Source organism: Capricornis sumatraensis, chromosome 8 (genome assembly GCF_032405125.1).
Source record: "Capricornis sumatraensis isolate serow.1 chromosome 8, serow.2, whole genome shotgun sequence".
NCBI lineage: Eukaryota > Metazoa > Chordata > Mammalia > Artiodactyla > Bovidae > Capricornis > Capricornis sumatraensis.
Genome location: NC_091076.1, coordinates 84,078,087 through 84,090,188, shown reverse-complemented (window position 1 = coordinate 84,090,188; position 12,102 = coordinate 84,078,087). Strand labels below are relative to the sequence as shown.

Below are 12,102 nucleotides of genomic sequence, written 5' to 3'. Positions count from 1 at the left end.
TGGGACAGGGGTGCTGCGAGACGGGATGTGAGTGGAGGTGACCCGTGTGTGGGCCTCTGCATCTGCCCCCCGCCTCCGTGAGCCCCCAAGGCCTGCTCTGAACAGGAGACCGCCGTTAGCAGGGGCGGGGGGGAAGTTCCAGGAACAGAGCCCCGCCAGCCTCCCGTGGCACTCACCACGGCCACTCTGAGGTCAGACTGTTCCTGCAGCATCACCTAAATCACCCCTATCAACCCCTTCCTAAGTCACCCCAATCAAACACACCTCCTGAGAAACACAGACCCTGTATTTTTTTCACAATGTCCCCAGCACCCAGGACTGTCCACTCAAAAAACTGCTGTGTTTTTTTTTCTCTCTCTTGTGGTTAAGACTCTGCACTTCCAATGCAGGGGCCATGGGTTTGATCCCCGGTCCAAGAATTAAGATCCCACAGGCAGTGAGGCATGGCCAAAAAAGTAAGAAATAATTTAAAAAATTTTGCTGAAGCAACAAACGAGTGGAGGAAATCTCCCCTCTGTTTCATAACAACAGCAAAAGAAGAGACTGTGACCACAGCAGACTGCTTGCTTGTTTTCTGTCTGAGACTCTAAATACTAGAAGCACCAAACAGTGAACCCAAAGGGTGCTTTGCCAAGGTTTCAGCTGCCCAGCTAAGAACCGGGACGTCAAGGTGCCCTCCGTGCCCTCTGTCCAGTGTGATAGGGGTTGTGAGGAGCCACCCAGAACGTCACCCCCTCTCACTGGTGACCTGTGAGTTGGGATGGGTCTTGGTCATTTACGTTTTGCACGATGGCAATTGTTTGGAAAGGCTGAATCAATCGTGCAAATATTTTTTCAGCGCATTCCTTAATCCAGGGAAAAAACAGTAGAGGGGATCACGATAGTGAGATTACGGTTTTTTTCATTGTTTTCTATTGAGTTTAAATCTAGTTAGGAAATAGGGTTAGTCCAGGTTAGTCCTGTTAGTCAGGTTTAGAACATCACAATACAACAGTTTAGACTGTTAGTCTTGTAACAGAGGTGGTGAGTGGGAAGAGGAGGAGGAGGGAGGAGGGAGGCAACAGTGACTTTTCCCAGAGCACAGAGAACGACGCAGATCAGTTGTTTGGAGACCCTGAACCATCTCCTCTCCAAGCTGCCTGTTTCCAGCTCTCTCAACACCATCTCAGGCAAGTGTTTTGAGGACACATCCCTGCAAGTGACACTTCCATGGTGTCAGGGAGGAGACATGGAGACGCAGATCCTGTGAATGGCGTCGGGAGACCAGGCTACACCGCTTCCAAGCCTGGGCTTCCTCCTCTGTGGAGGGTGCACAGAGCTGCTGGTGGTGGTGGGGAGGGGTGGGTCCAGCCGAGCCTTCCTCCTTCCTCCTCCTCTGGCCTGGGGGTGGCTCTTCTGGGAGGTCAAGGGACCTCTTTTGAGCAGGATGCTGTTTGTTAATTAGGCTTAAATCTTACTGGATGCGGGAGTCTGGAGCTTAGGGCCAGGGGCCCGGAGACTTTAATTTGGGAGGAGAAGCTGGGGAGGTGGGGGCACTGAAGTGTGGTGTCCTCGGAACCCAGAGTGAGGGGGAGAGTGAGGGGGCTACCATGGGGACAAAGTGTTTTTGGGCGGAGAGCAGGCGATGGCTCAGCCCGGTGGGGGCGGAGGGGAGGAGGGTGGGGACGGGGCAGTGACTCAGGGAAATGGTCTGGGGAAGACTTTGCTTTCGTTTTCAGTCAATTATTTGGATATTTGCAAAATAAGTAACAGGCACACACAGAAGATCCAGTGACCTCGTCCTCTCCCCTGCCCTCCTGGAGCGGACGAGGTGACAGCCAGTGGCCAGGGTCGGCCAGTCTCCCCTCACCCACCGGACTGATCGACGCCCTGCTTCCCACGGTCTTCACTGGACCCTGACCCGGGTCCTCAGGCCCCTCAGGCCAGACCCCGGCCCAGAAGCTGCTGCGCGGGGTCCCAGTGCTGCCCCAGCTCCCCATCCTCCCACCCCAAGGGCAGCACACTGGAGTCACCCACGGGGTCGTGTGGGCCATCCACCACAGGTCTCACCCAGGGACCCCCTGCCCCCGCCTTCTTGGTCCGCCCTCTCCCTGAAATGGAGCGGACATCCCCAAGTTCCAGGGCCCTGGGAATAAAGGGAAGCTCTGAGGAGAACTTTGCTGCTCCTCAGCTGACCGTGGGGTGGGGCCGGGGAGGGTGGGGGGTGGAGGTGGGGGACGGGGGGTGGAGGTGGCATGGGACAGGAGGGGCAGGGGCGGGGTGCAGACACGCAGTCCGGGGCTGGTCTGAAGCTTTATTGCTCTATGCTTAGTGCAGCGCGGGGGCAGGGCTGGGTGGGAAGGATGCACTCGAGCAGGGGGGCGCCAGGGGAGCACTCCAAGCACTGGGAGCCAGGTGGGGGGCGAGGAGAGGGGGCGCCAGGGGAGCACTCCGAGCACTGGGAGCCAGGCGGGGGGCGAGGAGAGGGGGCGCCAGGGGAGCACTCCGAGGGCGCAGCACAGTGAGGCCAGGGCACCGCTTCAGTGACGGGGCATCTGTGGGGGACACGAAGGGCAGTGAGGCCCTTATCTGGCCGGTGGCTCCCCCACCCCACCCCCATCCCCACCTCCCACCTCCCACCTTGGCCGGGCTCGGCGGGTATCTGGCTCTGAGGGTCTCTTCGTTCAGCAGAGGCCTCACCAGGCAGGAGCGGCGGTGCGAGAAGGTCTCGAAGCTCTTCCTGCCGTGGTAGGACCCCATGCCACTGTCCCCTGCAGGGGCGCCGGTTCAGTGTGGCCCAAGACTCTGATGCCCCTCCTGTGCCCCTTCTCCCATCCGCCCGCCCGGGTCGATCCCCTATCCTGCCTGGGCCATTCCCTGACCTGGGGTGTCCGCTGCGGTGCCCGCAGCCCTGGGCCTGAAGAGTCTCACCCTGACAGGCCACTAAGTGACTCTGTGGCCTCTCTCAGGGCCCAGGTGAGAGTCTCGAGGTTCAATGTGGCTTTTGGGTGCACAGGCAAAGGAGGAGCTGGGGGAATCTGAGACTCAGCCCAGGGATGGGGGACACCCGGGGTGGGGCAGCAGGTGGCAAGCTCAGCCCCCAGACTCACCCACACCCCCGTAGGGCAGCGAGTGCACGGTGATGTGGACAACAACGTCATTGGCTGTCACCCCGCCGCTGGAGGTCTCTGCAATCATCTTCTTAATCACCTGCAATAGCCCCCTGGCCTCAGTCTCCACCCAGGACCCCCCAGCCCTCCCCACCTGTGCGAGTCCAGGAGCTACAAGGATGCGAGCTAGTGGAGGCTGAGCCCAGCCTGGGGCCGCTCCCCCTGCCTCTAGAGTCCCAGGCTGGGTCCCCCACTCTCCCCATGGGGATTTGTGCCAAGATGGGAAGAGCAGTAGTTCCCACAACACCGAGAATAGCAGCAAGTGGGTCAACATCTCAGTCAGTGCTCTGTCCGGACTTCGGAGATGAGGGGAAAGGGACTCAGGAAGGTTAGGGGACTTGCCCAACACTGCACCGCAGGGAGTATGGGGCTGGAATCTGTTCCTTGAGTCTGCATTTGCAGGGGTGCTGAGCTGGGTTCCCAGGACCCTGGGGAGGGCGCCTGGCCCACCTTGTCATTCGGTGAGAAGACATAGAGTGCCAGGGGCTTCTCGCGCTGGGTGATGAGCTGGATGGCCTCCTCCAGGCTGCGCACGCACACGATGGGCAGGACGGGCCCGAAGACCTCCTCCTGCATCACCGGGGACTGGGGGTCCACGTCCGTAAGGATGGTGGGGGCTAGGCAGGGAGAGGCCAGCGTCAGCTGGCACCCAGACCTGCCCAGGCACGTGGCCTTCTCTCCCAGCCCTTTACAGACAAGGTCCCCGGGCTCCACGAGGGGCAGGAGGAGGCCCTCCAGCTGGGCTCCACCCTGGAGGGTCATGGGGAGGACAATGGCATAACCAGTATGGGGGGCCCTGGGGGCCCCACTTCAGGCCACATGAGCCCTGCTGGAGCTCCTCTGCCTCCTGGCAAACTGGGGGCCAAGTGGGCCCCCATCTGCTGACCCCCCAGGCCCAGGCAGGAGGCCCCCTCCTGCTTGGCACACCTGGGGCTCCCATGGCCTCTGCTGCTAGCACCCTCTGCTGAAGCTACTGGCATGGAGCGGAGGTGGGGCTCCTTTAGGCTTTGGGGGTGGGGGGCTATGGTCTGAGGAGGGGCTTCCCAGGTGCAACCCAGCTCCTGCCCATGGGGAGGCCTGGAGTCAACCCGGGCCATGGGTGAAAGGGGCTATATTATATGCACCACAGGGCTTCGCCTGCCCCTCGAGGGTCTGTGCCCATTTCCACCAGCCCTTCTGGAGGGCTGGCACACACACCGATGTAGCGGGTGGCCGCATCCCCGGTGCCTCCATAGGCGACCTTCTGGCCCTCCAGCAGGCCCATCACCCTCTGGAAGTGCTGGGAGTTGATGATTCTCCCGTAGTCCCTGGACTTCTTGGCGTCCTCCCCGTAGAATTCCTGTGAGGAGGTGGCAGGCTCCAGGTGAGGACTGGACCCTTGTCGTGGCCACAGGCTGCAAGGCCACAGCAACTCCAAATTGGGAGTATGTGGGCACTGCCTGGCGGAATGGTGCCACTAAATACTACAGGGCTGCCACACCCCTGCTGCCCACCACCTTCCCCAGGGCATGAAGTGCTGTTGTTTGAAAGAAGTACATGCACGGCGTCTGGACATCACACTGGCTCGAACATGTGTCCACAGCACAGAGGACGGAGGGGACACGCCACATGAGCAGCGGCTGCCTCTAGAGGGCGGGATTCCAGGTAGAGCTCTTTTCCTTCTCTGTGCTTTTTAATCTTTTCCAAATTACAGTGAGTGTGGATTACTTTCACGATCAGAAAAAAAATTCAGTCGTTTCTTTAGTCCACGCCCACCTCACTGCCTGGCAGCCCGTCACCCACCCCCGGCGCCAGCACTCACTTTCAGGGACTTTTTGAGCTTCTCCACGATTTGGCTCTGGATAGAGGGGTCACACAGGATGTAGTCGGGGGCCACGCAGGTCTGGCCACTGTTCATAAACTTTCCCCAGGCGATGCGTCTGTGAGAACCCCAGGTTATAGGGCATTCTGCCAGCCATGGGGAGGTGGGAGGGGGCTCCCTGGGAATAAGCCTCTGGCCTGGTTAGCTGTAAGGGGCTGAGCTGTGAACTGTCCATGGGGATTGGGGGGGGAGGGCACGCCTCGGTGCCCTGCTGGGTTCCAGATTCCTGCCAGAGCACACTCATGACCCTGCATGTGATCCCTGGGCCTGCAGTGACCTCATCACTGACTGGCAGGAGGATGTCTGGGGCAGGGGTCTGGGGTAGGTGGCCTTTGTACCCCTCTTTCAACAGCCTTGAGCCCTGCACGGCCAGGTGTCACCTGCACGGCCAGGTGTCCCCCACGCCCCAGAAGGCCAGGCAAGCAGTGTGTGAAGGCGGGTAGGGCTCTGGCTCGACGCCCCCACCCCTGCAGGAAGTCTTTCCCGAACTCTCTCTGTGAACATGGTGCCCCCACCCCAGCTCCCTGACAGGACCACAGGTGCCCAAGGACAGGGCCACGTCGGTGTCACTTGGGGTGCCCTGCTGTCCGCCTAGGTTGGGGGCAGCCTCTCACCTGCAGGCAATGTCCAGGTCGCAATCCTTGTCCACATAGCAGGGGTTCTTGCCCCCCAGCTCCAGTGTGACGGGGGTCAGGTGCTTGGCCGCAGCCATCATGACGACCCTGCCCACCCCGGTGCTCCCGGTGTACAGGATGTGGTCGAATCTCTCCTTGAGCACCTCCGTGGTCTCAGCAACACCCCCGTTGATCACAGGATATAGATCCTGCCAAGCAAGGACAGAGGCGAGGCTCAGACATGGCCACAGCCCCCTCCCCACCCGCCCAGGCAGCCACCACTGAGCAGATGCCCTCTCCTGGCTCGGGGGTCCATTCTCCTCACTGAGCTGTCCTCGCCCCACCCGTGGCTCGGCCCATGGCTGCAAGAATTCACTATTTCCCCACCCCAAAGACCTGGCCGGGCCTCCGTTCTCAGTGTGCTGGGGGAGCCCGTTACCTGGTCCAGGTATTGGGGGAGGATGGCAGCCAGCAGGCTCGCCGTGTTCTCGCTCAGCTCTGACGGTTTCAGGACCACTGCATTCCCTGCAGAGCACAGAGAGTCGGGACTGCACCAGGGCCACCCACACTCTGTCCTCCAAGGGACCCAGGACACATGGCAGGAGGCAGGGCTGCATGGACATCCGAACCTGGCTGGGCCTTGGGCACTCAGAGGCCTGGCTGAATACTCTGGTCCTTGCAGCCTCCCGAGAGAACTAGCTCCATCAAACCTCTCCTTGACTGCAGGCCCCATCTTTGCCCAGTCCTCAGTACCCCAGACCCCTTCCTTTGCAGGGGAGGATGGGGACCCCTCCTGGCTCCCCGACCTGGAGCGGGGCCCACAGTACCTGCAGCGATGGCGCCCACCATGGGCTGGATGGTCAGGTTGAAGGGGTAGTTCCAGGTGCCGATGATGAGGACCACACCCAGGGGCTCTGAGTGGATGTAGGCTTCATCCTGCTGGGTGTGGGGGGTCTTCTCCACAGGCTCGTCAGCAGCCCACTCAGGGAGTTTCCTGATCATGTAGTCGATCTCTTCCAGGACATACACAATCTCCTCGTAGTAGGCAGTCCATTCGTTCTAGAGAGAGGGCTCAGTGAGGCTCACCCCAGGGTGAGGGCCATGCAGTGGGGGCTCTGAGCAGAGGCCCCAGGGCCCCTGGTGGTCCTGCTTCCCAGCTCTGTGATCCCTGAGTGAGCTTCCTACCCTCATTCTCCAGATCTGCAAAATGGGAGCAAGACAGGACTTTATGCTCCAGGTGGGTCCATTTGGAACTTGACTTGTTCAGCTGCAAGGGAGCCATTCACTGCAGAATCCCCAGCCCAGAGGACCCGCCAAGAAGGCACAGGGGGTGGGACTGAGGATTAACCTTTGGGTGGTGAGCTGCGAGGACCCCTTTCTTCAAGTGCTGGGGGCTCAGGCAGGTTGGACATGTTGAGTTCAAGGTGCCCAAGGGGACCTCAAACGTGATTTGAGGGTCCCTAGTGAGTCAGGGAGTGCTTCCCTGGTGGCTCAATGGTAAAGATTCCGCCTGCCAATGCAGGAGACATGGGCTCGATCCCTGGGTCGGGAAGATCCCCTGGAGAAGGAAATGGCAATCCACTCTGCTATGCTTGCCTGGGAAATCTCATGGAAGGGGAGTCTAGAGGACTACAGCGCATGTGCGTCCCAAAGAGTCTAACATGACTTAGCGACTAAACAACAAGTGAGTCCAGGGGAACAGAGCTGAAGGGTGTCCAGGAAGGCTTATAGATGAAAACAAGACTTGAACCCAGGACAGAGCCCTAAGAAGACCACCTTGAGAAAGTGGCTACAAGAAAGATGCGACCAAAGAGAGTCAGGAGGAAATCCAGGAGACCCTCAAGCCAGGGGAGGAGGGACTGGGCAGCCCATGGCAGGGCGTGGGGTGGGGAGGAAGCCAGTGTGCAGGGTGGGCAGAGAGGGAGTGCAGCAGGTGTAATAAACAGCTCTCTCTAGAACTGTGACTTTGCAGAGCAAGATGGAAGTTGTGAGGTCAACCACTTGGATTTTCTTGCCTTTGGTTTTTGTCTTAAGGTTAGAAATCTTGAGAGATTAAAAAATAATACAGTAGCAAAGGGCCAGGAAGCAGAGGCTTGTAGACTCCAGCCTCTCTGCTCCCCTCCGAGGCAAGACGGGAGGGTGGAAGCAGGTCCAGGTGACTTGGGGGCAGTGAGGGGAAGGGGCTGAAAATCTGGAGGGGTCTGATTTTGCTCAGAAAGAAGAAAGAATGGGGAAGGAGGGCAGACCCCAGCAGAGCGGCCAGACTGGGCTGTTTCTTGGTGTGGAGAACCTGGGGCTCCGCGTGAGCTGAGAGATGGAGGAAAGAGAGGCCAGAAGGGGTGTCGTGTTAGCAGGAGATGGTTAAAGTGGTGGCCTCGTGCGCTGCGCTGGGTGGAGAAGGGAGTGAAGCCAGGAGCGGGGTAACAGACGGTGGAAAAGAGCCTCTGGCCCTGTGCAGGGCTAATGGACCTGGAGCGCCTCGCGCAAGCAAAGGAGGGCGCGCCCCATCCCAGAGGCGCGCAGAGTGTTTCTGTTAAGGGGTGGAGCACTCCGTCCCCGCCCCCGCGCGCAGCGGACGTCCTGGGCGCACGCAGTCCGCGACTCCGGTGGTCCGGCCGGCGCACCTTGTGGAGGTCCGCAGCCAGCGCGCCCACGAGGTCCTTCTCTCGCTCGCGGATCAGGCGCCGCAGCCCCTCCAGCTGCTGGACGCGAAACTGGAGCGGGCGCGTCCGACCCGAGTTGAAGGCGGCTCTGGCCCGCTGCACCACCTCGCTGATTGCGCTCATGGTACCTGGGAATGGAGAGCTCCTTGCAGCATGGAGGAGAGCGCCCTCCCGCCGGGTGCATGGACCTGGGGCGCCTCGCGCGCAGGGAAAGGAGACCTAGGATCCCCAGGGCAACACCCACCCTTGATGCTGATTTTATAGGATGAAGATCTCCCTGGGGTCACTGGGAAGTGCATCCTTTTGCCTTTTCAGCTCCCTAACCCCGCAGTCTGGACTGTCCTGGTTGGCAGGCTACCCCTGCCCACCAGCAGATGACGGACCCTCACACTAGGGACCCGGCAGCGGTGACCTGGAGTCCTAAGATTGTCTACACTTGCTCACCGTGGGGTCTTGGCAGTGTGCTGGGGGCAGGCCCTTCTTGGCATCTCTCAAGCCCCACGCCCACCTCTATATATGTGCAGAGCTTTTGACACTCCCAGGCAAACCCTCCAAGTGCTCTCCAGGCACACCCGACCAGCCCAGTCTCCAGATCAGATTAAAGGACCCAGGTGGTGACTCCACACCCACACTGAGTAAAGGAAACCCAGCATCAGGACACACGCCCCACCTTTCGGACTGAGCCTCATTCTCAAAAGCACTGGTGGCTTCTCCCCAGACAGACCCAGGCTGGCTGGGTCTTGAAACTGTCGACCTTGTCCTGGGGACAAGGAGTAAGAAACGGAACAGGCTACAGACATCAGATACGCCAGGCATGTGTGCACTTGCAAGAGCCGGTGGGGCAGGCCCTGGCATGGCGATCTTCTGGTGGTGGGGTGGGAGGTAGGGGGTGGTGGATTAGAGGTGATCTTTGCTTGCATTTTTCTGAAGGGCTTCATTTTCTGCAGCGAATTTGCATTTTCAAAAAATGTTTGCTAATTTGGGGGGAATTCCCTGGCTGTCCAATGGTTAGGGCGCCAAGCTTCCACTGCAGGACTGCAGGGGGTGCAGTTTTGATCTCTGGTTGAGGACCTAAGATCCTGCACGTTTGTTCACTTTTTGAATAGGTAATACATGCTCATGGTAGGAAATGTAAAAGATACAGAAAAGACACAGAGAAAAGTTAAGTGTCCCTCCTTCCTCTCCCAGTAGTTCCTGTAATCCTCCCAGAGGTATCCACCCACTTTCAGACACAATGTGATCTCTGACAGCAGAAAAAACACAGTAAGGCTATTTCCACTTAAAAAAAAAAAATGACATTATATGGGGCTTCCCAGGTGGCCCTCGTGGTAAAGAACCCGCCTGCCAACGCAGGAGATATAAGAGATGCAGTTTCGATCCCTAAGTAGGAAAGATCCCTGGAGAAGGACATGGCAACCCACTCCAGTATTCTTGCCTGGAGAATCCCAGGGACAGAGGAGCTTGGTGGGCTACAGTCCATAGGGTCACAAAGAGTCGGACATGACTAAAGCGACTTAGCACTGCACCACATATACACAATACGTATGGTATATGTGCATGTATTATTATACATGGTATATATATACCATGGCTTCACCTGCGCCACCGTGTCCGCAGGGGTCAGCATCCCCTTTGAGCCTCACAGATATCCTCACTCTGAAGGAGTGCCCACGAAGGAGCTGCTATAGTCCACATTACTGACGAGGAAAGTGAAGCTGAGAGACATTAAATGCTCTCTCTAAGGGACTCTTCTGCCTCCGGGTGACTGAATCAAGCCTCCTCACGCAGTGTCCCCAGGTCCCCCTGCTCCGAGGGCCCCAGGGGGCCCCACCTCCCTGGAGCTGCCAGACGTGAGCTTCGGACCTTCAGCACACAGCTTAGATACTCAGAAGATGCTCCTGGGGGTGGGAGGACCAGCTGCAGGGGTGGACCACTCCCCGCTAGGCTGCAGCTAGAGGTCTCCAGAAGGAGAAGAGAAGGGGAAGAGGGTTACCTTCGACACAGGCTCTCCCAGGGATGGAGCTCCAGGAATGGGTGTCAGCTTAGAGGTGATGCATTTAAGGACCCTTCTCCTGGTCCTGGGAGTCCCTCCCCAGGAAGTTTGCGTAACAAGAACAAAACAGCTTTCAAACATGGGGCATTGTAATCTGCTCCCAGTTTGGGGGATTAGGACTGGGCTGTCTGATTTTGTCCGGTTCAGAAATGCAAGAATGTGTCCGCAAGGCTTGGGTGGGGCCTGGTCCAGCCTTCCAAAGGAGCCTCTGTGTTTGCCCAGGGGCTGCGGATTGATTTAGACTGACCTGACAGCTTCCAGATTTCCCAAGTGCAGGTGCCAGCTGCCATTCTCCCCACCGCCCTGGTTACATAAGGGCAGGGGGCGGGGGGCAGGGTACAGTCATGGTGATTGTGCACGCAGCTCCCTGAAGATGCCCCATGGAGGCGAGATTGCCAAGCCTGGGGAGCCACAGGCCGGGACTGTCTATAGTGGGCCCCACTGTATGTGGGTCTGCCCTCCTGTTGAACAGCAGAGAAGAGGATCACAAACCGGTACAACGGCCAGGAATCTCCCAAATGTGGTCACCTGGGGGCCAGAGACACTTGGGCAGGGAGAGCTCGGGAAGCCCCTTTCCCTAATTACAGGTGTTTGCTGGGTGTCTGCTCAGGGGTGGGGTGGGGGGGGTGGAGGCAGGTGTGGAAAATGCATCTGAACACTGCCCACACCTCCCCTGCACACACCTCGGGCTCTGGGCCTCCCACAGGCACTGCCTGCCACCTTCACCCACCAGCCTCACCACGTCTGGGGGTCCCTACCTCCCTCCTGGATTGATCGTCCTGCCCCCTCCCTCTACCTGGAATGCCCCTCCCTGTATCGCCGCCCACCAACCCTCGTCACTGCGCTTCCTCCTCTTCCTCCACGCTGTTCTTTTCCAGAAGGTATATCAGCCTCTGACAGGCCATTTGTCTACTTATTCTGTTTGCCATCTGTTGGCCACCACCTAGAATTTGCTTTGTTCACTGCTGAGTCCATAGCACCTAGAACACTGTCTGGCACAGAGTAAATGCTCAATAAGTGAGTGATGTGATGAAGTGAACAGAGAGCGTTTCAAAGTAATATGAAACCTGTAGTGGCTGCAAGTGGAGAAGGAAATGGCACCCCACTCCAGTATTCTTGCCTGGAGAATCCCATGGACGGAGGAGCCTGGTAGGCTACAGTCCATGGGGTCGCTAAGAGTCAGATATGACTGAGCAACTTCACTTTCACTTTTCATTTTCATGCATTGGAGAAGGAAATGGCAACTCACTCCAGTATTCTTGCCTGGAGGATCCCAGGGACAGAGGAGCCTGGTGGGCTGCTGTCTATGGGGACACACAGGGTTGGACACGACTGAAGCAACTTAGCAGCAGCAGCAATGGCTGCAAGATGCATAAGATGCCGCAGGGCTTCTGATGAAGGTCCCACAATGGGTGAGTGGGGAAACAGAGTCTGAACTGAATGGGGGGTATTTAGGGAAGGAACAGCAGGGAGGCTTGGAACAGCAAAAGCAGGCACACAGAGGCAGGAACAAAGTCATGTGTCATCGCAGTTATTAATAAGGTGCTATTAACAAACGAATTGAAACTGTCGAGGGTGCAGATTCTCAGGCCCCCCTGCTCAACAAGATCAGAAGCTCCGGCTGAGGCCCAGCCACTGGTGATGCTACAAGGCCTCCCAAATTTCCAACATCTGTTGGATCATAGAAAAAGCAAGAGAATTCCAGAAAAACATCTACTTCTCCTTTATTGAAGGGAACAGAGGATGGGATGGTTGGATAGCA

General features: G+C 58.3%; 1 protein-coding gene across 1 annotated transcript; it reads right to left on the bottom strand.

Moving 5' to 3' along the window:
* Positions 1-2,307: 2,307 nt before the first annotated feature.
* On the bottom strand, positions 2,308-8,410 carry ALDH3A1 (aldehyde dehydrogenase 3 family member A1). The gene is made up of 10 exons (XM_068977459.1): positions 8,249-8,410; positions 6,452-6,683; positions 6,064-6,149; positions 5,625-5,833; positions 4,951-5,068; positions 4,347-4,488; positions 3,600-3,766; positions 3,090-3,189; positions 2,613-2,750; positions 2,308-2,534 (listed from the first exon to the last, which is right to left on the bottom strand). Exons 1-10 carry the CDS (start codon positions 8,408-8,410, stop codon positions 2,308-2,310), a joined length of 1,581 nt encoding a protein of 526 aa, XP_068833560.1.
* Between the last annotated feature and the right edge of the window lie 3,692 nt (positions 8,411-12,102).